The sequence below is a fragment of the Narcine bancroftii genome, chromosome 2, assembly GCF_036971445.1.
Source record: "Narcine bancroftii isolate sNarBan1 chromosome 2, sNarBan1.hap1, whole genome shotgun sequence".
Classification (NCBI taxonomy): Eukaryota; Metazoa; Chordata; class Chondrichthyes; order Torpediniformes; family Narcinidae; genus Narcine; species Narcine bancroftii.
Window position 1 is genome coordinate 209,660,957 of NC_091470.1, and position 23,749 is coordinate 209,684,705.

General features: G+C 42.4%; 1 protein-coding gene and 1 long non-coding RNA gene across 6 annotated transcripts in view; one reads left to right on the plus strand and one right to left on the minus strand.

The window, feature by feature from the left end:
• The window catches only part of LOC138755046 (uncharacterized), a 38,512-nt gene extending 35,063 nt beyond the window's left edge, over positions 1–3,449 (plus strand). Inside the window, exon 3 of the long non-coding RNA XR_011352009.1 lies at positions 2,138–3,449. This is a non-coding gene — a long non-coding RNA (uncharacterized lncRNA). The remainder of the gene's footprint in view (positions 1–2,137) is intronic.
• A 2,208-nt stretch (positions 3,450–5,657) lies between these two features.
• LOC138755023 (zinc finger protein 229-like) overlaps positions 5,658–23,749 on the minus strand; it is a 35,997-nt gene continuing 17,905 nt past the window's right edge. Inside the window, exons 2-3 of one of the 5 annotated variants that reach the window (XM_069920173.1) lie at positions 7,452–7,461; positions 5,658–7,338 (exon numbers count right to left, since the gene is read on the minus strand). In XM_069920173.1, the coding sequence (XP_069776274.1) occupies positions 5,755–7,338; positions 7,452–7,461 (1,594 nt within the window). In that variant the 3' untranslated portion in view covers positions 5,658–5,754. The other 4 variants (XM_069920171.1, XR_011351994.1, XR_011351993.1 and 1 more) reach the window with 4 other exon arrangements.

The window sequence follows — 23,749 nt, forward strand, 5'->3', positions numbered from 1 at the left end:
CAGCGCAGGATTCAAACTCTGGTTCCAATTGCTGGGCTCTAAAGGTGTTGCACTAACCACTACACCAACCATTCCAGTGGTTGGAAACTGCCACACTAGCGCGTGAGATTGTTCAGCCACCAGGTGCTATTCAAGTGTGTAACAGGTGCACTTTTGAACGTGTTGAAAGTAGTCAGGGGCGGGGGGGGGGGTAACCATCCAGGGCCTTGATGCATTGGGATTCACAGGCCGAGATGGGACCTAGACTATCCCATGACTCTCTGCAACCTGAGCCCTCCAGTTCCAGAATCTCCTCTGTACCCCTTCAACTTATTGATGTCCTTCCTAAAGCTGGGGAACTGGAACTGTGGACAACCTCCTGAGTGCAGTCATGCCAGCGGCTGTATCAGGGTGTCCCATCTTTGTTTTCGTCACCCTGCCCAATGAAGGCCCACATTTTCAAACACCTGCTTCACCGCCCTGTCCACCAGAATGGCCACTTTCAGGGAACTCTGCCTCTGTTCCCCTCTCCAGGGCTCTCCAGGGCTGTGCCATTTATCATGTCAGTCATGCCCTGGATTGATACCAAAAATCAAAACCTCAAACTTAAGAACATCACAGCCCACCACAGCTTATGATGTTGTGCTGATCTACAGAAACCTACTGAACAAACTAAACCTTCCCTACCTCACCCATAATCCTCTATTTTCCTTGCATCGACGTCTAACTAAAAGTATTTTAAATGTCCCTATTGGACCACCTCTTGCAAATCATTCCAGACCCTCACCACTCTTGTGTTTTTAAAAAAAAGTGAATATTCCTCCCCCTACCATGTACAGGCGTCCTCCGTTGTTTGCTAGTCTCACCCTACTAAAAAGGTCCTGTCTGTCCATCCCAGCTCTGCATCTTATAATCTTGTAGACCTCTATTAAGACATCTGTCATCCCTCTCTGTTCCATAAACATGTCCTCCAATCCAGTCAACATCCTGGATAATCTACTCTGCACCCTCTCCACAGCTTCCACATCTTTCTTGTAATGAGATGATGAGAACTGAACCAACACACCATCATCCTACTTAACTGTGCAGCAACTTTGAGAGATGTATGGATTTGGGCCCCAAGGACCCTCTGTTCTTCCACACTGTTCAGAATCCTGCTATTAACCATGTTCTCTCCCTTCAAGTTTGAACTTCTCACCTCTGCTGTTTGTAGAAATGAGAGTAATGATCAAAATTAATCTAGTTTTATTTCTGGGGATCTAGATGTCCTGAATGTCCGGGCGCCTGCCTATCTTTTGCTCACACCCTGAACTCCAGTTCAAAACGTTGGTTCTGCATCTTATTCTTTGCACAGTTTTGAGCTGCTGAGTTTCTGCAGCATCGCCCAGCAAACGGGGTTCGCATTTAAATTTTGTAAGTTACAAGAATTACCTGATTAAAGTGAACTTCATGTAATTAAGGACCACAATACTGGTTATTTTTTTTCAAATTTCTTTACATTTTGCACTGTATTTTGTCTTTTAAATTATTTATTCTTAATGCTATTGTGCATGATGTACTTTCAAGTAACAGAACAGAATAAAAGAACTAGAACAATTTATAAAAAACAAGAAAAAAAAAGTTTGAACTTCTCAAATGCATCACCTCACACTGATCTGGATTGAACTCCATCTGTCACTTTTCCACCTAACTCTGCATCTGTCAATAAGCCATTGTAACCTACAACAATGTTCTACACCGGGGGTGGCCTACCTTTTAATTTAGACATGCAGCACAGTAACAGGCCATTTCAGCCCACGAGTACATATCTGGGGTTCAGGTTAATTAGGTGGCACCAACTCGTGGGCCAAAATGGCCTGTTACCATGCTGTATGTCTAAATTTAAAATTTAAATTTAAAAGGTTGGCCACCTTGTTCTACAAATCCTCAGTACCTCCAACCTTTGCGTCAAGAGTTAAATTCCATCCAAAGGAACTACCAAAAGTAAATCACATCGTTCTCTTGAAGCATTAATTAGTGATATTAATTTAACAACATTATCAGCTGAATAACGGTTTGGAATAAATCCTGCTTGATCGAAATGAATTAACTTTAGTAAATATTTCACTATCTTATTTGCCAACAATTTATCTACAATTTTATAATCTATATTTAACAGGGAAATTGGTCTATACGAAGCTACTTTTAATGGATCTCTATCTTTTTTTGGAACAACCGTAATCAATGCTCGAGAAAAATATTCTGGAAGGGAGGACATTTCCACTGCTTGTTCTAATACTTGACGAAATACTGGAAATAACAACATAAAATTCCTTATAAAATTCCAACATAAATCCATCTTCTCCTGGAGATTTCCCATTTGGCATCATTTGTAACAATTCTTTAATTTCCATATCCGTAAAAGAAGAATCTAACTCTTGATTTTCTAAATCATTCAAGAACGGGGGATCTAACCCAACCAAGAGATTCTACATCATGTACCACTTCAGACAAGAGTAATTTCATCGTCATTTACTTTATCAAGATCAACGAGACAGGGTTGTCCATTGTCTCCAGCTTTATTTGCTTTAGTTATTGAACCTTTACCTCAATCTATTAGAGAAAATATTAATATTAAAGATATTACTGAAGGGGAGGATGATGTATTAATTTATTTAACAAATCCTAAACAATCTTTAGTTTATTTACAGACACATTTGCAACATTATGGAGAGATGTCTGGATATAAAATTAATTGGGACAAGAGTAAATTATTACTTGTTTCAAAGGATGATTATTTGGAGTGTAAACAGATTACTCAGTTTCATTGTTCTGAAAAGATAAAGTATTTAGGAGTTGTAATAAATGTGGATTATAATCAATTATATCATTTGAACTATATACCCTTGTTAAGAAAAGTTAAAGCAGATTTGAAGAAGTGGAAAGATTTACCATTAACTCTAATAGGAAGCGTGAATTGTATTAAGATAAATGGTTTTCCACGAATACAATATCTTGTTTTTTACCAAAATATTTTTTTAAGGAATTGAATTCGGCTGTTCATTCATTTTTGTGGAAGAGTAAATTATCTAGAGTTTCATTGCAAAAATTGACTTGGAAATATGCATTAGGAGGTCTTCAGTTACCTAATTTTGAAAATTATTATGAGGCAGTTCAACTGAAATTCATTAATCAAATGTTAGATAAGGGGAAAACTCATAACATGGGTCAGAGTAGAATTAAGTCAACTTTCAGAAAGTGATGTAATTTATTTTATATATAGCTGGATACCAAGTTTTTTTAAAGTTTTTTAGTGTTCCAGTACTTCGACATTTAATTGATATTTGGTATAAAAGAGATTGTATAATTGGATCTAAGGGTAAAATTACTGGTCGGACTCCTATATATAGACATAGGATTATACCATTTTCAATGGATAGTTATTATTTAAAGGAATGGGATTTAAAAGGTATTAAAAGGGTAGAGGATCTTTTTGAGAAAGGAAGCTTTCTTTCTTTTATTCAATTACAAGAAAAATTTCATATTTCAATGAATTCAATATTTGCTTATTATCAAATACGAGCTTTTTTAAAAGAAAATTTTGGAAATGAAATTAAACTTTTGAATTTGTCCAGATTTTAAAAATTACAGAATCTTTGAAAAAAGGATATATCAAAAATGTATAGTTTATTACAAGAGAAGTTGAAGAAACTTTGTGTTTTTAGAATAAAAAGTAAATGGGAAAGATTTACAACTTGGAGGATGATTGGTTAAAGATATGTGAGAATGAGGTAACTAAGTTGATTAATATAAGATATAACTTAGTTAATTATAATTTTGTACATCAGTTATATTTGACACCAGAGAAGTTGAAAAGATATGGTTTAGAGATTCAGAGCAATGTTTCCGGTGTGGAGCACAAAAAGGGACTTTTTTACATTTGGTTTGGTTATTTGAAAAGGTACAAAATTTTTGGTTAAAAGTTAGACAATTTTTAGAATGTTTGTATAATATTCAATTATTGTTTGACCCATTTTTTTAAAATTATGGTTTATGATGGAATTAATGGGTTTGAAATTGGATAAATTTCAGATCGTCTTTATTTGTTTAACTTTAGCCGTTGCGAGAAAATGTATTGCAGTAACATGGAAGGATGATGTAGAGATTAGTATTTTGAGGTGGCATAATGAATTAAAATCTTGTATTTCTTTAGAAAAAATAACATATAGATTATATGATAATAGTTTTTTTAAATTAAAATGTGGGATCCATATTTGAAATATATGGGTCTTAGTATATGGTAACTATGTTGTTTTAATTACTTTTTAATTAATATTTATATATGATGTATTATATTTTAATTTTGGTATAAGGCTCTAATAGTTTGTAAAAATAAGTATAGTTTGGGTTTTTTGGTAAGGGGGTTGGGGGACTGGGGCCAGAATGGGTTATTAATGTACTAATTTAAGATTATCTATTTTACTAATATATTTTTGTAATAACAGATTTTGTATTTTTGATTGTATTAACTTTTTAAAAAATATTATAAATAAAGTTTTAAAAAAAAGTTAAATTCCATTTGCCACTTTTGACCCATCTTCCCAATTGATCTGCATCCTGCTGTAAACTGAGATATCCTCTTCTCTTCTGTGACAGCTTTACCAATTTACCAATCTGGTAAATGAATTTTTATCTTCACCTTAATTAAACCTAATGATCTGGCCTCCACTCTCCTATGGAGCAGGAAATTCCAGAGGTTTCAATTTTTCTTTTTTTTTTAATTATTTTTATTGATTTTAATAGAAAAAAATCCTTTATACATGATTTCTGATTATTTCACTCAATTCAATTGAATGTATATACATAACAGACAAACTGAAATACAGAATCAAAATCAGAATGATCAGGCAACAGATCTTGCTCAACACCTCGGATTCTGATGTTAAACAGAAAATAATGAGAGAGAATTAAGAATCCCATAAGGGGACTATAAATCTTCATCCAATTCTACAATGTGATCATTATTATTTGTCTACTAGAGCCTGGTTTTCTCTAGAAATAATAAATAAAGAGAAAACCCTGACAAATCCTTCCCCTCCCCATAATCCAGGAGAACCTGCAGATATTAAGTAGATGTAAATCGAATCACGATTCTCAGACATCACACGGGGAATCCTCACAGCATTCATACAACTAAATCTTCAATTTTTAAAATACATTTCCTTTAGTTTTAGAAATACAGCACGGTAACAGGCCCTTTCACTCCACGAGCTCGTGCCACCCAATACACCCAATTAACCTACAATTCATATACGTTCTTGGAGCGTGGGGGGAAACCGGATCACTCAGAGGAAACCCAAATGTCACAGGGAGAACAAAGTCCTTGCAAACCCACGACGCTACATTTAATTAATTTAAAAATGTAAAATCACTTAAATGCTTAACATATGACAGATTTAAACATTCCTCCCTGCGTAAAGTTGGATAACTTTCCTACACACTGCACAGTTGAAGGGCCTCTTGCCAGTGTAAACACACTGTCAGCAAGTCTGACAATTGATGGAATGCCCAGCTGCAATTGGGGCAGGTGAAGGGCTTCTTGCTGATGTGGAGATGCTAGTGGGTGATCAGGTGGGATGATTTGGCAAACCTCCCAGCCCAACTCTGGGCAGGTGTAGGGCCTCTCACTGGTGTGGATCCGCCAGTGGCACTTCAGGCTAGAGGACTGATTGAACTCCTTGCCACACTCGGGGCAAGTAAATGACTTCTGCCCCGTGTCGATCTGCTGATAAGACTTCAGATTAAAGAAGTGAGTGAAGCCTTTTCCACAGTTGGGGTAGGTGAAGAGCTTCTCCCTGGTGTGGATCCATTGGTGGATCTTAGGGCAAGAGGAATGCATGAGGCCCTTGCTGCACTTGGGACAGGTGAAGGGCCACACCTGATGTGGATCCGCTGGTGGGTCTTCAGGCTAGAGGAGTGGGTGAAGCCCTTGCCACACTCAGGGCAGGTGAAGGGCCACTCGCCTGTATGAACAAGCCGGTGGGTCAGAAAGCCTGATGATCGACTGAAACCCTTGCCACACTCAGGGCAGGTGTAGGGCCTCTCCCCAGTGTGGATCTGCCAGTGGGACTTCAGGCTAGAGGACTGGGTGAATCCCTTACCGCACTCTGGGCAGGTGAAGGGCTTCTCCCCAGAGTGGATCCGTTGGTGAGATTTCAGATGAGAGATCTGGGTGAAGCCCTTGCCGCACTCTTGGCAGGTGAAGGGCCTCTCCCCGGTGTGGATTCGACAGTGGATCTTCAGCATGGAAGAGTGGATGAAGCCCTTACCGCACTCAGTGCAGGTGAAGGGCCTCTCTCTGGTATGGATCCGCTGGTGGGTCTTCAGGTGAGAGGACAAGGTGAATCCCTTTCCACACTCAGTGCAGGTGAAGGGCCTCTCCCCTGTGTGGATCCGCTGGTGGGACTTCAGTTTAGAGGACTGTATGAAGCCCTTGCCGCACTCGGGGCAGATGAAGGGCCTCTCCCCAGTATGGATCCGCTGGTGGGTCTTAAGGCTGGAGGAGTTGGTGCAGCCCTTACCACACTCAGAACAGGTGAAGGGCCACTCCCCGGTGTGAATCCGCCGGTGTATCAGCAAGTCCCATGATCGACTGAACCCCTTGCTGCACTCAGGGCATGTGAAGGGCCTCTCCCCGGTGTGGATCCGCTGGTGGGACTTCAGTTTAGAGGACTGGGTAAAACCCTTGCCACACTCAGAACAGGTAAAAGGCCACTCCCCAGTGTGGATCCGCCGGTGGGTTAGAAAGTCCCACGATCGACTGAACCTCTTGCCACACTCGGGGCATGTGAAGGGCCTCTGCCTGGTGTGGGTCCGCCTGTGGGTCAGCAAGTCCGACGATCGACTGAATCCCTTGTTGCATTCAGGACAGTTGAATGGCTTCTCCCCGGTGTGGATCCGCCGGTGGGTCTTCAGGCTGGAGGAATGAGTAAAGCCCTTGCCACACTCAAGGCAGGTGAAGGGCCTCTCCCTGGTGTGGATCCGCTGGTGGGTCTTCAGGTTAGAGGACTTGGTGAAGCCCTTTCCGCACTCGGGGCAGGTGTAGGGCCACTCACCAGTATGAACCTTCCGGTGAGTCAGCAAGTCCGATGATCGATTGAACCCCTTGCCACACACATGACAGGTGAAGGATCTGATTCTGGTGTGAATCCGCTGGTGGGTCTTCAGGTTAGAGGACTGGGTGAAGCACTTGCCGCACTCAGGGCAGGTGAAGGGCTTCTCGCCAGTGTGGAGACGCCGATGGGTTATTATGTGGGAGGACTTAGTGAAGCCCTTTCCACACTCCGAGCAGATGAATGGCCGTTTCCCAGTGTGGGCCTGCTCGAGGGCACTCATTTCGGAAAGGAGAGTGGACCCCTTCGCTCACAGCAGCTGAGTGACCAGGGTTTGGTTAGGATGTGCTCTTGATTCACCAAATCATCAGTGAAAAGAACACGGTGTTTGCTCCAGATTCACCCAGCTACTTCCAGGTAAAGTCCAGCACATCATGAAGCCCAAATTAGTTTGGGACTGAAAATTGCTTTTCAAGCATCAACAGTGATTGATCACTTTTAACAAGAAAATATTTGCTCACTCCTTCAGCAATGTGGAAAATAAATATTTGGCTTCACTCCTGTTTTGTTCATCAAAGCCTCTCAGAGTATGTGCTTGTGTTTGTTTCCCTCTGATTCTCTCTGTGCAACTGGCCAAAATTCCTTACAGAGTGAGAGGTCCTTAACACTCTTATTCGGGGGTGTGAATCTCACTGCCTTGCCGGTCACACTGTGGCTTGTAATCTCTTCTCAGAAATAAAACATGCAAGTATTGCCTCTTCACTGACTTGACTGGTGCTATAATGTTGCCTTTGATTCCCATCCACAACTCCTCTGCTTTTATCACCCTGCAAAACAAGTGTAGCCATGTCATTATTCAGATAAAGGCGGTAAGGTAGAACAGGACACTTTGGTCTCCGTGGTCAGCTATTGGCTGTATTCCCATATCAGTCAGAAAGTTGGGACTTCATAGGCATTAATTGAACAACCAAGAAGTTTATAAAGGTACTGGGAGTTTTAAAACATTGGCCTTGGATGCAACCTGACCCACTAACTCCCTGCAGCTTTGCATTATTCACTCAAAATTCCCATCTACAGTTTTTGTGTTCTTCTACAGAGGGTTTTATTTTCTGGAAATTAAATTTACTTCAGTCTTTTTTTTAAATCCCAGTCCTTTCTGAAGCTGTTTCCTCAACAATGTGAATATTGGCAAAATCTGGAAAGCCAATCAGCTCCAAATTCAACCGCATGCATTTCTTAATTCACTCGGCTGACAGGGAGAGTGTGACTGGCGAGTGGAACCAATGGAGTTAAATGAGGAACTCTGCAGACACTGAGGTTGAGTGCTACACACAAACCTGCTGGAGAAACTCAGTAGGTCACGCAGCATCCATGGGAAATAAAGGGGAACTTATTCCTTGAAGGGCTCAGGCTCGAAATGACAATAATAATCTTTACTTCCTATAGTCACTGCAAGACCGGCTGAGTTCTTCCAGCATTTCTGGGTGTTTTTAATTCCACCATTTCCAGCCTGGGCCCTTGCTTAGACATAAGCAAACACGGGCAGGCATCAGAATAAAAAGGTTGGGGTGGGGCCACCTATAAATTGGAGGAACAACACCTTGTATTCTGTCTGGGCCCTCTCCAATCAGACAGCATTCCTACTCCTATCAGAGTTACTCTGCCCCCCATCACCTCAGTGGTTTTTCTCTTCTATCCTCCCACCTGTGTCCACTTCTGTCCCCCTCCACCATTTCCGCCACCTACTACTAGACACCCACCACTAGACACAAACTGTATTTCCCTCTCCTTCCCTCACCACCTTCCGCAGAGACCACTCCCTCCGTGACTTCCTTGACCACTCCTCCCTCCACACCTATCATCCCCATGGTACCTAACCCTGTGACTGCAGGAGATGCTTTACTTGTACCCACACCTTCCCCTTCACCACCATTCAGGCCCCCAAACAGTCCTTCCAAGTGAATCAACATTTCACTTGTTAACCTGCAGGGGCTGTCTACTGCATTCAGTGCTCTCACTGGTTTCTCTACATCAGAGGGACTGGATGCAGACTGGGAAATTGCTTTGTGAGCACTTCAGCTCTGTTGCTGCAATAACATGGATCTCCCAGTGGCCACCCATTTTAATTCTCAGTCCCATTCCTATGAAGGCATGTCTGTCAATGGTCTCATGCACTGTCAGATTGAGACCACCTGTAAATTGGAGAACACCTCATCTTCCATCTAGACACTCTCCACTCTCCATCTAGACACTCTCTCTCTCTTGTATTAACAAGAACTGCTCGTTTCCAATAAACCCCCTCCCCCCCACCTTCTTCCCTCACCTTCCCCAGCTCTGTCTCTCAATCTCCCTTTTCCCCATCTCCATCCACAGAGCCAAAACCATTTATCACCTCTCCTTATCATATCCTGTTAAGACCTTTTGTAGATGGACCCCTCCCCCACCACTCTTCAGCCTTTATTCTGACACCTTCCTGTTCTTTGCTTATTCCTTGAAGAAGGATTAAGATGATGAGAGGCATTGATCCTGTGGATAGAGGCTTTTTCCCAGGGCTAAAATGATTCCCACGAGGACATAGGTTTACAGGGGAAAGAGTGGGAAGAGGTGTCATCGAGGTAGCTGTGAGAGTTGGTGGGTTTATAGATGTCTGTCAAGAGCTTGTCCTTTGAAATGGAGATTGAGGAAAGGGAGAGTGAATCTAAGGTCAGGGTGGAATCCAAGTGAATCTAAGGTCAGGGTGGAATCCAAGTGAATCTAAGGTCAGGGTGGAAGTTGGCAGAAAAATAGATGAAGTTGACAAGCTCATCATGGGTACATGAAGCAGCACCAAACTAGTCATTGATGTAGTGGAGGAAGAGTTGAGGGGCCTTACCTGTTCGGCTTGTAGCATGGATTGTTTCATGTAGCCAACAAAAAGACAGGCAGAGCTGGGGCCCTGTAACCTGGAAAGTGCGATGAATCAAAGGAGAAATTGATGAGGGCAAGGATAAGTTCTGCCAGCCATAGATGGGTGGTGATGGAGGGGGATTGGTTGGTTTTACTGTCCAGAAAGAAATAAAGGGTTTTAAGGCCTTCAGTATGAGGAATGTAGATGTATAGGGATTGGATATCCATGGGAAACATGAGGCAAATGAGTTCAGGGAACTGGAAGTTGGAGGGCACGTGGTGTCCCAGATGTTGGTGGGGAGGGTCTGGACCGGGGGGACAAAACAGAGTCAAGGTAAGCAGAGACCAATTCAGTGGGGCAGAAGCTAGTGAACATGATGTGTCTGCCGGGACAATCGGGTTCGTGGATCTTGGGTTGAAACGGGAAACAATTGGGTTGGAGGCCGGCCAGGGAGGTGACTGGAAATGATGAATTGAGATGGTGTGTGATACAGTGCGTTGAGTTCTGGTGGGGTCCTGTTGGAAGGTTAAATAAGAGGTGTCTGAGAGTTGTCATTTGGCTTCGGCCAGATAGAGGTCAGTGTGTCAGACCACAACAGCACCACCCTTGTTTGTAGGTTTGATGGTGATTTTCGGATTGGTGCGGAGAGAGTGGTGGGCCAGGTATTCCGTGGGGGCGAGATTTGAAGAGTGAGGGGAGTAGTGAAGTTGATACGGTTGATGTCAAGGCAGCAGGTAGAACGGGAACAAGTTGTCCAGATATTAAATTCTGTCCGCGCTGCACATATATTTGTGAATAAAGAACATAGCAGAGAACCACAACCCATTTTAAAATACAGTTTTAATATTTCAATTGTAACACCAGTGGGAGAGAGGGTGGCACGAAGAAATATCAGTGATATTCCTATAGTGCAGATTCCCTTCTCAAAGTTTGAAGGAAAATGGGTCTATTTACATAGTAAATTTAATCAATGCTTTCCACTTGTTCTAACTAATTGGAAACAGCTTTCACATTTGTTCATGGACTTAGAATTTCTTTGTTGAGTCAGAGATCGCTCCAAAACCTCTAATTACCTCAGCTTCAATTACTCATCCAACACTATCACAGCTAATATCTCCTATAGATGTGAAACGTTGCTCTTTCTTGATACAAGAACCATTAAAACTGATGATTGTGACAGCCCTTCCGAGAACTGAAAATGAACAAGAAAGTTCACGCTTAGTTAAAAGTTCATCTATAGTTATAATCCCATAATCTTTAGCAATAAGAGTTGGCCATATACAGTGTAAAAACTCCCAGAATTCTTTGCAGTATCACAAGATCATGCTTAATTAACCACAAATCTTTTACAGAAGAGGTGGAAGACAGTTTAAAGAGGGAGAAGGGGTCTGTCGTGGGGGATGGAGAATCCTGGCTGTAGAAGTAAGCATGGAGACAGAGCCAACAGAAAAAGAGGAAGGAGAAAGGGGCAGGAGCACAGGCTCATGGGTAGGAGGTGACAGGGAGATACAGGTGGGCAGGGAGAAGAAGAAAAAAGCTCCAAAGTGAGAAGGCGGTTGTCTAATGGGAGAGGGAAGGGGTGGGGAGAGGTTGAACAGAGAAGTCTATATGAATGCCGTCTGGTTGGAGAGTGTGCAGATGGAATCACATCCACGTTGTGACATGTCTGCCTGGCTCTCTGGGAGACCTGTTCCTCTTCCTCCCGAGAACACCTCTGTCTCAATACTCTCCCTCTGCGTCTTTTCATGCTCACAGACACACACACAGCCTTTCTATCCAGAACTCCTCTTCCGCTACCTTGCTTTCTTTATTGGGCACCTTTCCTTACCTGGGAGACATATTCCTCTACGACCCTGGATCACCATTCCCCCCTCTTTCTGACACAACATTCTTTTTCTCTGGGAACTTACCCCACCTCTCCCTTTGCTACATCATTCATTGTCCCTCTCTATTTAACTGCATGGGATCCCTGTTCCTCACTCTCTGGGACTCATTCTCTCTCTCTGTCACTCTCCCCTCTCTCCCACTACAACCCAGCCCTTGCGACTGTTCCCGCTCCCTCAAAGGAGCCTCTCCCTTTCACTCAGTTAAATAACACCTGATCCCACAGAGACACCTCTTCTGGACCTTGATACCTCTCCCTTTCTCTCGTGGACCCATTTCCCTCTCTCACACACAACATACTCTCTCCTTCTAACACAAACTCACTCCCTCTCTTGTACACTCTCTCTCAGTTCTTCACACAAACCTTCTCTTCCCCACCCAAACCCTCTCTCTCACACACACAACAGACTTTCTTTCTTTATCATACATGCCAGAAGAGATCTAAGGGGGCGGGGGGGGGGGGGGGCTCCATCCCTGACGTGGATACCTCACCCTTGCCCTGTGTGGGAGCCTGTCCCCCCTCCCTCAGTCCGACTGCTGCTCCCAGCCATCTGTGCGGCCGGGGAGTACAGCTGCCCACAGCGTTGTCAGGGACCCTTCTCCCTGATCCTCCCGGGTGACAGTAGGCGCGATCCCTTTCCCCCAAAGGCTCTCCAAGGCCGCACCCCTCCCCCTCCCCCTCCCCCTCCCCCGGCATCACCTCAGGGAAGCACAGGCTTCAACAAGGGCCGGACCTGCGCCCCAGGCACCGAGCACTCGGGACCCACCCCACCCTTATCCTGCTCCACCCGCCCGGGGCAAATCTCACCTCCATCCCCGCGCCCAGGCCGCGGCCTCCTTCGCGGGACCGGCCCGTTGCTGAGGGAACGGCGCTCAGGGACGTTCGTGGCCCCCGTGACGTCAGCGCGCACACGCCTGAGTCGAGGGGAGGGAAGGTGTTCCGGGGCGGTTGTCAACCGGGAGGAGAGGCGAAGGGAGCTGTCAATCGGAGGAGCGGCAGCGTCGGGCAGTCACTGCGCAGGCGCCCAGGGCATCCACCTCCACTGCCATTGGTGGCAGCCCATTCCACACCTACTCCGACATCTCCTCTGTACCTTCTCCTCGGCACCTTAAATCCGTATCCCCTTGTGGCAACCATTTCAGCCGTGGAAAAAAAGTTTCTGACACAATCAATGTCTCTCATCATCATTCAAGGAAGAATGGTAGGGGAGGAGTCCGTCAACAAAAGGTCTTAACTGGACATGATAAGAGGAGAGGGGATCATTGCTTTGGCTCTGTGGAAGGGGCCAGGGAAAAGGGGAGAGCGAGATACAGAAGGCGAGGGTTAACGGAAATTGGAGAAGGCGATGTTAATACCATTTGATTGGAGAGTATCCAGATGGAAGATGAGGTGTTGTTCCTCCAATTTGCAGCTGGTTTCAGTCTGGCCGTACATGAGACTATGTATCAAAGACACGACGGCAAGGGAATGGGACCCAAGGTCTTTGCCTGGGCTTGGTACTGGCTCAAGTGATACACCCTGACCAGTCCTATACGGTCCATTCAGCACAACATCCACCTTGTCTGGGACCTGGTCCAACTGTCCCGTGAGGCTGGTCTGTTGACTGCCTTTCTCTCTCTGGACCACAAGGCTTTTGATAGGGTGGATCACAGTTACCTTCTCGGGACCATGCGCGCATTTAGTTTGAGGCGATGTTTCACGGCCCGTGTCCAACTGATGTGCGCCGCGGCAGAATGTCTCGTCAAGGTCAATAGATCCCTACCGACGCCTTTTTGCTTTGGCTGGGGTGTGCCAAAACAATTCCTGCACGGGCTGTTCCTGTACACTTTTCACTTCTTCGTCCTGGTTAGTCGCCCGGACACACCGTGGCGGTTGTTTTTACCACCCGGCATCGAGGGGGGTCCCCAGTGGAGTTCTCTGTCGCAGAAGTTCTCTTCATTTACATCGGTCCCTTGCTGCTGGTCTCTTGCGAGTATGACTCTTCTTCCTCTTTGTTGCTGGACCCTTGTGAGCCCAACACTTCTTCCTATTCAGCTTCGCTGCTTGTCCCTTGTGAACCCGACTCTTCTTTTTCCTCCTCTTCGCTGCTGGTCCTTCGTGAACCCGACTCTTCTTCTTCTGACACTTGCTGAAGGCCCTGGCATTTCGCACATGCGTGATTCACTTTTGGGTTCTTCCTCGACGTCATCTCTCCATCGTTGCCAGATGCACCCTTTCCCAGTTCACTCACCCAGGGAGCAGCTCGAACACTTGCAGTAGGAATGAGATCTCTTCTGGTCTTCTCTTCACATCAGGCTCCAGGTAGGGCTGCAGGAGTTTTCTCTTTCTTCAGAGGCACTTTAAAATATTGTTTCAGTGTTTAAATGTGCTCCAAAAATTTTAATTAGTTTAAAACATTACTTATTTTGTACTTTTTCGTTAGTTTACCAGGAGGGTCAGTTTCTTACGTCCTAACCCGATGGCATCATGAGATCTCGCCCATGCTGACTATCCTTGAGTGGACTGTGAGGAAGGGGGCCAGGCATTCTGTTGATCTCCTTGTGGGATTGGTGTTGGGGTTGGTGAAATTGGCTCTTCACCAGGTGAGGGGGTGGGGTGAGCTAACTGACCATCTTTCGAGGTTATGACCAGGCCCGTGCGGTGTTGGAGTGGGAGCACACGATGTCTGAGGGGATGGTGGCTGATTTCAGGGAGCGTTGGGCCACCCAGGGGATCGTGTGTGTAGTTGATGATGAAAATCACATTTTAATTTGATGGGTAATACTGTGAAATAGAGAGGTAGTCATAATTAATGCCTTATGGTGGTTTTTAGTTGTGGTTCTGAGTGTGTTTGTGTTTTGTAATTATGCTGGAACACAGTAGTGCAGGTGTGATCTTATTGGGCTATACAGGCTGGTCCACCTCTGACCCTGAAACTCCACCCCATAAGATCCCCAATAAAGGCTGAGAGCCCTCGTCTCCATTCCAGCCTTGGATCTGGGCCAGCAGCGTGTAGAGATGTGCTGGAGGTTTCAGGATGTTAAAGCCTATAATCACTTGCTTTGTGTCTGCTTGTGGTTATTGATCGAACTACAGTAATGTTGGATGGAGATCTTGTCGCTGAGGTCCTCCATCAGCCAGCTCCCCACCATGACTACCAGCCCCCCCACATCTCCATCGGGCACACAGAACTCAAAACGGTCAACCAGTTTACCTACCTCGGCTGCACCATTTCATCTGATGCAAGGATCGACAAAGAGATAAGACAACAGACTCGCCAAGGCAAATAGTACCTTTGGAAGACAACACAAGAGTCTGGAAAAACAACCACCTGAAGAAACACACAAAGATCAGCGTGTACAGAGCCATTGTCATACCCACGCTCCTGTTCGGCTCCGAATCATGGGTCCTCTACCAGCATCACCTACGGCTCCTAGAATTCTTCCATCAGCACTGTCTCCGCTCCATCCTCAATATTCATTGGAATGACTTCATCACCAACATCGAGCTGGCAGAGTCCGCAAGCATTGAATCCATGCTGCTGAAGACCCAACTGCGCTGGGTGGGTCACGTCTCCAGAATGGAGGACCCTCACCTTCACAAGATCGTGTTCTATGGTGAGCTCTCCACTGGCCACCGAGACAGAGGTGCACCAAAGAAGAGGTACAAGGACTGCTTAAAGAAATCTGAGAGGAGTCATGTGATGGAGTAGTGGCCGGTCGGGGAATTCCAGCCCTCTCCGGAAAAGTTAAAAAAAAACAAAGGCACAAACACAAAAACTAAAATAAAGTGAAAATAAAGGTGTGGAGAAAATGGCAGCGAAGAAAGAAAAGCCAAAAGCAACGGGAAGGAGAGAAGAAGAAAAGACGTCGGAAGAAGAAGGTGAAGGCCTCACCTGTCCGAGGAGGCCCGCTGTGGAGAGAGAAGCCCGCTCCCTCAGGTCAGTTGAAGCCCCGAGCTCGGGACTACAAAAATGGCTCGCTGAGCCAAACAAAAGTGCGCAACCGTGCATGCGCGATGCACAAGACAAAAAGAACACTGACGGGAGGGGGGAACAGCTGAGGAGTAGATCTCCACAGCTGAAATTGACAACCACAACAAAGCAGCAAGAGGAGAACATAGAAAATAACGAGAACAAGAAAGAAGAGAGTAAAAAGAAATCAAAGAAACAACAGATGACCAACCCAGAGGAAGAAGACCAGCAGCAAGACACTTCTAATAAAAATAAGAAGACCAAAAATAGTCAACAAGATAAAACAAACAACCCAACAAGAAAACCAGAAGAGACAGAGGTAAAGGACACAGATCCTGGAGTGGACTCAGAAGAAGAAGAGGAAGAACACAGAGAAATGGAAGAAGAAGGGAAGGGCAAGTACATGGATATATTTTTTTTTAAAGAATATATGGAATCAATAAAAGAATGGGAATCACAAGAATTCAGTGAAATAAAAAGAAGAGTAAAAAGTACAGAAGAAAAAATGAATAGATTAGAGATGATCATGTCAGATATAGGAAAAAGAGTGGACAAGGTGGAAGAACGAGAAACAGCCATAGAAATGGAAGTAGATGACTTAAAAAAGAAATTAGAAGAATCTAATAAAAAAGTTAAAGAGACACAAGAGCTGTTAGCTCAGAAGATAGATATAATGGAAAATTATAATAGAAGAAACAATATAAAGATAGTGGGCCTTAAGGAAGATGAAGAAGGCAAGAATATGAGAGAATTTATAAAAGAATGGATCCCCAGGGTCCTAGGAAGACCAGAATTACAGGAAGAAATGGAAATAGAAAGGGCACATAGAACATTAACTCCTAAACCACAACCACAACAAAAACCAAGATCCATTCTTTATTCCTAACTTTATTCCTAAGATATACAACAAGAGAAAATATATTGGAGAAAGCAATGAGGAAAATATGAGAAGACAAAAAAACACTGGAATACAAAGGTCAAACATTTTTTTTCTATCCAGATATAAGTTTTGAACTTCTGAAGAAGAGGAAGGAGTTTAATACAGCAAAAACGATCCTATGGAAAAAAGGATATAAATTTATGCTAAAGTACCCAGCGGTACTTAAAATAGTTATTCCAGGGCAGCAAAACAGACTATTCTTGGATCCGGAGGAAGCACGAAAATTTGCAGAACAACTACAAAACAGACAGAGAGATGAAGACATGTAACGAGAACAAAAATGACCACAAACTATATGTATGTGTGTATATGGGTATATCCATCAGCCAGCTCCCCACCATGACTACCAGCCCCCCCACATCTCCATCGGGCACACAAAACTCAAAACGGTCAACCAGTTTGCCTATCTCGGCTGCACCATTTCATCAGATGCAAGGATCGACAATGGGATGGACGGCAGACTCGCCAAGGCGGGTGGCGCCTTTGGAAGACTGCACGGAGGAGTCTGGAGGGACGGCCAGCTGAAAAACCTCACAAAGATAAGCGTATACAGAGCCGTTGTCATACCCACACTCCTGTTCGGCTCCGAATCATGGGTCCTCTACCGGCACCACCTACGGCTCCTAGAACGCTTCCACCAGCGTTGTCTCCGCTCCATCCTCAACATCCATTGGAGCGCTCACACCCCTAACGTCGAGGTGCTCGAGATGGCAGAGGTCGACAGCATCGAGTCCACGCTGCTGAAGATCCAGCTGCGCTGGATGGGTCACGTCTCCAGAATGGAGGACCATCGCCTTCCCAAGATCGTATTATATGGCGAGCTCTCCACTGGCCACCGTGACAGAGGTGCACCAAAGAAAAGGTACAAGGACTGCCTAAAGAAATCTCTTGGTGCCTGCCACATTGACCACCGCCAGTGGGCTGATAACGCCTCAAACCGTGCATCTTGGCGCCTCACAGTTTGGCGGGCAGCAGCCTCCTTTGAAGAAGACCGCAGAGCCCACCTCACTGACAAAAGGCAAAGGAGGAAAAACCCAACACCCAACCCCAACCAACCAATTTTCCCTTGCAACCGCTGCAATCGTGTCTGCCTGTCCCGCATCGGACTGGTCAGCCACAAACGAGCCTGCAGCTGACGTGGACTTTTTACCCCCTCCATAAATCTTCGTCCGCGAAGCCAAGCCAAAGAATATATATATATATATGTGTGTATGTATATTTAAAAAATAATAGAGTATAGATAAGAACTAAGAAGGGAAAGTAAGGAAGAAAGGAAGTAAGGAGGGAATTAAGAGAGTGATCTTTGTTATATAAGAAGATTAAAATCTTTTCTGGGGGGGCTGGGTGGGGAAGAATTACGGTCACTGCGAAATCAGTTGACGCTTGCGAGCGATTTCGCAAATCCAAATCGAGAGGGGAGATGTAGTTGCCCGACAAGGGACAAAGGGCAACTCAGGAAGGGGAGGGGATAGTGGGGTTAAAGGAATTTTAGATAGGAGAATAATGGAAATATTTTATGTTTTAGAAATGTTGTCTTATAATGTGTTCAAAAAAAAAGAAAGCAGAAATGGATAAGAAGGAAAGGTGATGATGAGAAAACGGAAAGGAAAGATAAACAAAGTATGAATGGCTATGTTGAACTATATGCCTTTAAATATTAATGGAATACATAACCAAATCAAAAAGAAGAAACTGTTAAATTTACTGAAAAAAGAAAAAATTGATATAGCATTCATACAAGAGACACACTTAATTGAAGTGCAACACAAGAAATTAAAGAGAGATTGGATAGGACATGTAACAGCAGCATCATATAATTCAAAAGCTAGAGGAGTAGCTATATTAATCAGTAAAAATGTACCAATCAAAATAGAAGAGGAAATAATAGATCCAGCAGGGAGATATGTAATGATAAAATGTCAGACATATTCAGAGTTTTGGAAATTACTAATGAAGAAGACCAAAAATTTATGCAAGATATCTTTTTGAAGATAGCAGACACGCAAGGGAACATACTAATAGGAGGGGATTTCAATCTTAATTTGGATTCAAACATGGATAAAACTGGAAAAAAAAATCGATAGAAAGAACAAAGTAACCAAATTTATAATTAAATCGATGCAAGAAATGCAACTTTTGGATATATGGAGGAAACAACACCCAAAGGAATTCATATTATTCGGGCAGACATAAAACATACTCAAGAATAGACCTATTACCTGTTATCAGCTCACATGCAAGAGAGAGTTAGGAAAACGGAATATAAAGCTAGACTATTATCGGACCACTCACCCCTGTTATTGACAATAGAGTTAGAGGACAACCCACCAAGAATGTATAGATGGAGATTAAACTCCATGCTACTTAAAAGGCAAATAGCGTCTTTGGAAGACTACACAAAAGAGTCTGGAAAAACAACCAACTGAAAAACCTCACAAAGATAAGCGTATACAGAGCCGTTGTCATACCCACACTCCTGTTCGGCTCTGAATCATGGGTCCTCTACCGGCATCACCTACGGCTCCTAGAACGCTTCCACCAGCGTTGTCTCCGCTCCATCCTCAACATTCATTGAAGCCCCCGGGAGTCATGTGATGGAGTAGTGGCCGGACGGTGAACTCCAGCCCTCTCCAGAAAAGTCGGAAAAAACAAATGAAAACACAAAGGCACGAAAATAAAAATTAAAGAAAAGTGAGTATAAAGGTGGAAAGAAGATGGCGACGAAAAAAGAAAAATCGAAATCAACGGTAAGAAGAGAGGAAGAGAAGACAACGGAAGAAGAAGGAGAAGGCCTTACCTGTTCGAAGAGGCCCGCAGTGGAGAGAGAAACCCGCTCCCTCAGGTCGGTAGAAAGTGGACTACAAAAATGGCTCGCTGAGCTGAGTAAAAGTGCGCAACTGCGCATGCGCGATGCGCATGCAAAAAAACACACTAACAGGAGGGGTGACCAGCTGGGGAGTCGATCTCCACAGCCGGCAATGACAGCTGCAGAACACCTGCAGCAAGAGGAGAACATAGAAGACAACGAAAACAAGAAAGAAGAGAAGAAAAGGGCAACAAAGAAACAACAGATGGCCAACCCAGAGGAAGAAGAAGAGGAAGAGGAAGAGTACAGTGAAATAGAAGAAGAAGGGAAAGGCAAGATAAAGGATATACTTTCTCTTATTAAAGAATGGAGTCATTTAAAGAATGGCAAGCGCAAGAATTTAATGATTTAAGAAGAAGAATAAACAATACAGAAGAGAAAATGAATAAAATAGATATGACCTTAACAGAAATGGGAAAGAGAATGGACAAGATGGAAGAGCGGGAAGCAGCAGTAGAAATGGAGGTAGAGGACTTACAAAAGAAATTAGAGGAATCTAATAAAAAAGTTAAAGAGACACAAGAACTGTTGCTCAGAAAATAGATATAATGGAAAATTATATCACAGAAGAAATAACATAAAGATAGTGGGCCTTAAGGAAGATGAAGAAGGCAAGAATATGAGAGAGTTTATAAAAGATTGGATCCCCAGGATCCTAGGATGTTCAGAACTACAGCAAGAAATGGAAATAGAAAGGGCACATAGAGCATTGGCCTTTAAACCACAACCACAACAAAGGCCAAGATCTATTTTAGTAAAATTCCTAAGATATACTACAAGAGAAAAGGTACTGGAGAAGACAATGGAAAAAGTAAGAGAGGGCAACAAGCCACTGGAGTACAAAGGGCAAAAAATCTTAATTTATCCAGATATAAGTTTTGAACTCCTGAAGAAGAGAAAGGAGTTCAATACAGCAAAGGCGATTTTATGGAAAAAAACTATTCTTGGATCCGGAGGAAGCAAGGAAACTTGCAGAACAACTACAAAACAACCAGAGAGATGAAGATATGTAATAAGAGTAAAAATGACCACGATTTATATGTATGTGGGTAAAGAGGTATATGTGTGTATATGTATAATGTGCATACATAAATGTATCCATATTTAGAGGAAAATATAGATAGTATAGACAAGAATTAATAAGGGAAGGAAATGGAATAGAGGGAATAAGGAGGGAACTAAAAGAGTGATCTTTGTTACATATGAAAAGTGAAATCTTTTCTGGAGGGGGCTGGGTGGGGAGGAGCTGCGGTCACTGCAAAATCAGCTGACGCTTGCGAGTGAATTCGCAAATCCAAATGGAGAGGGGAGATGTGGTTGTCCGACAAGGGATAAAGGACAACTCAGGAGGGGAAGGGGAGATTGGGGCTAAAGAAGTTTTAAATAGGAAAATAAGGAAAATGTTTGATGTTTTAGGAATGTTGTCTTATAAAGGGTTCAAAACAAGAAAACAGAAATGGATAAGAAGGAAAGGTAATGATGGAGAAACGGAAAGGGAAGATAAACAAAGTATAAAATGGCTACGTTGAACTATATGACTTTAAATATTAATGGAATACATAACCAAATTAAAAGGAAGAAACTGCTAAATTTACTGAAAAAAGAAAAAATTGAGATAGCATTTGTGCAAGAAACACATTTAACTGAATTGGAGCACAAGAAATTAAAGAGAGATTGGGTAGGACACGTAACAGCAGCATCGGATAATTCAAAAGCAAGAGGAGTGGCTATATTAATTAGTAAAAATGTGCCATTTAAAATAGAAGAGGAAATAATAGATCCAGCAGGGAGATATGTAATGATAAAATGTCAGATATATTCGGAGTTTTGGAATCTACTCAATGTATATTCACCTAACGAAGAAGATCAAAAGTTTATGCAAGATATCTTTTTGAAGGTAGCAGATACGCAAGGGAACATATTAATAGGAGGGGATTTCAACCTGAATTTGGATTCAAATATGGACAAAACTGGGAAAAAAATTAACAGAAAGAACAAAGTAACCAAATTTATAATTAAATCGATGGAAGAAATGCAACTTTTGGATATATGGAGGAAACAACACCCAAAGGAAAAGGAATATTCATATTACTCGGCTAGACAAAAAACATACTCAAGAATAGACCTATTTTCGTTGTCAGCTCGTATGCAAGATAGAGTAAGAAAAACAGAATATAAAGCTAGAATACTATCGGACCATTCACCCTTAATATTGACAGTAAAGTTAGAGGACATCCCTCCAAGAATGTATAGATGGAGATTAAACCCCATGTTACTTAAAAGGCAGGATTTTAGAGAATTTATTGAAAAACAAATAAAAATGTATTTTGAAATAAATACGGAATCAGTGGAAGATAAGTTTATACTATGGGATGCAATGAAAGCATTCATTAGAGGGCAAATAATAAGTTATGTAACCAAGATGAAGAAGGACTATAATCAGGAAACAGAGCAGTTGGAAAGGGAAATAGTAAATATAGAAAAAGAATTAGCAATGAAGGAAGATACAACTAAAAGAAGAGAATTGGCGGATAAAAAAATAAAATATGAAACACTACAAACATATAAGGTGGAGAAGAATATAATGAAGACAAAACAGAAATATTATGAACTAGGTGAAAAAACGCACAAAATCCTAGCATGGCAGCTTAAGACAGAACAAGCTAAGAAAATGGTATTGGCATCAAGGAAAAAAGACAAACAAATTACATATAATCCAAAAGAAATTAAGGAAAACTTTAGAGAATTCTATGAACAAATATACCGAACTGAAAACGAAGGGAAAGAAGGGAAAATAGATGAATTTCTGACTAAAAGTGAACTACCAAAACTACAAATAGAGGAACAAAATAAATTAACAGAGCCATTTGGAATAGTAGAAATACAAGAGATAATAAAAAAAATTACCAAATAATAAGATACCAGGAGAGGATGGATTCCCAATAGAATTCAACAAAACATTTAAAGACTTATTAATTCCGCCCCTCCTGGAAGTAATCAACCAGATTGATAAAACACAAAGCTTCCCAGATTCATGTAAAACAGCAATAATTACAGTAATACTAAAGCAAGGGAAAGATCCACTCTCACCAGCGTCATATAGACCAATATCTTTACTTAACACAGATTATAAGATAATAGCTAAACTATTAGCAAACAGATTAGCAGAGTATGTACCGAAAATGGTAAATTTAGACCAAACTGGATTTATCAAAAAAAGACGCACAACAGACAATATTTGTACATTTATTAACTTAATTCATGCAGTAGAAGGGAATAAAGCACCTACAGTAGCAGTTGCTTTAGACGCAGAGAAGACCTTTGACAGAGTAGAATGGAATTATTTGTTCAAAGTATTGCAAAAATTCAGTTTACCGGAGAAGTATATTAATTGGATTAAAGCATTATATAAGGGACCGTTAGCGAAAGTGACAGTAAATGGACATTATTCAAAGCAATTTAACTTAAGCAGGTCAACACGGCAGGGATGCCCACTATCACCTTTATTGTTTGCGTTAGCTATAGAACCACTAGCAGAATTGATAAGAACAGATAATAATATAAAAGGAATAAAAATAAAAGACAAGGAATATAAAATCAGTTTATTTGCGGATGATGTTATAGTGTACTTAACAGAACCAGAACTATCAATAAAAGAATTATATAAGAAATTGAAGGAATATGGAGAAGTGTCGGGTTACAAGATAAACGTAAATAAAAGTGAAGCAATGCCTATGAATAATGTGGATTTCTCAAAATTTAAGAAGGAATCACCATTTAGATGGCAAATGCAAGCAATAAGATACCTAGGTGTACAAATAAACAAAAATCTCGGCCAACTATATAAACTCAATTATTGTCCACTAATGAAAAAATTACAGGACAATTAAGAGCATTGGAAAGATTTACCACTAACACTAATAGGAAGGATAAACTGTATTAAAATGAACATTTTTCCAAGGATATTATACTTATTTCAGGCATTGCCAATACAACTGACAGAGAAATTCTTCAAGGAGTTAAAGAAAATAATAAGGAAATTTTTATGGAGAGGGGGGAAACTGAGGATAGCACTAGATAAATTAACAGAATGGTATAAACAAGGAGGCTTACAACTGCCAAACTTTAAAAATTATTATAGAGCCGCAC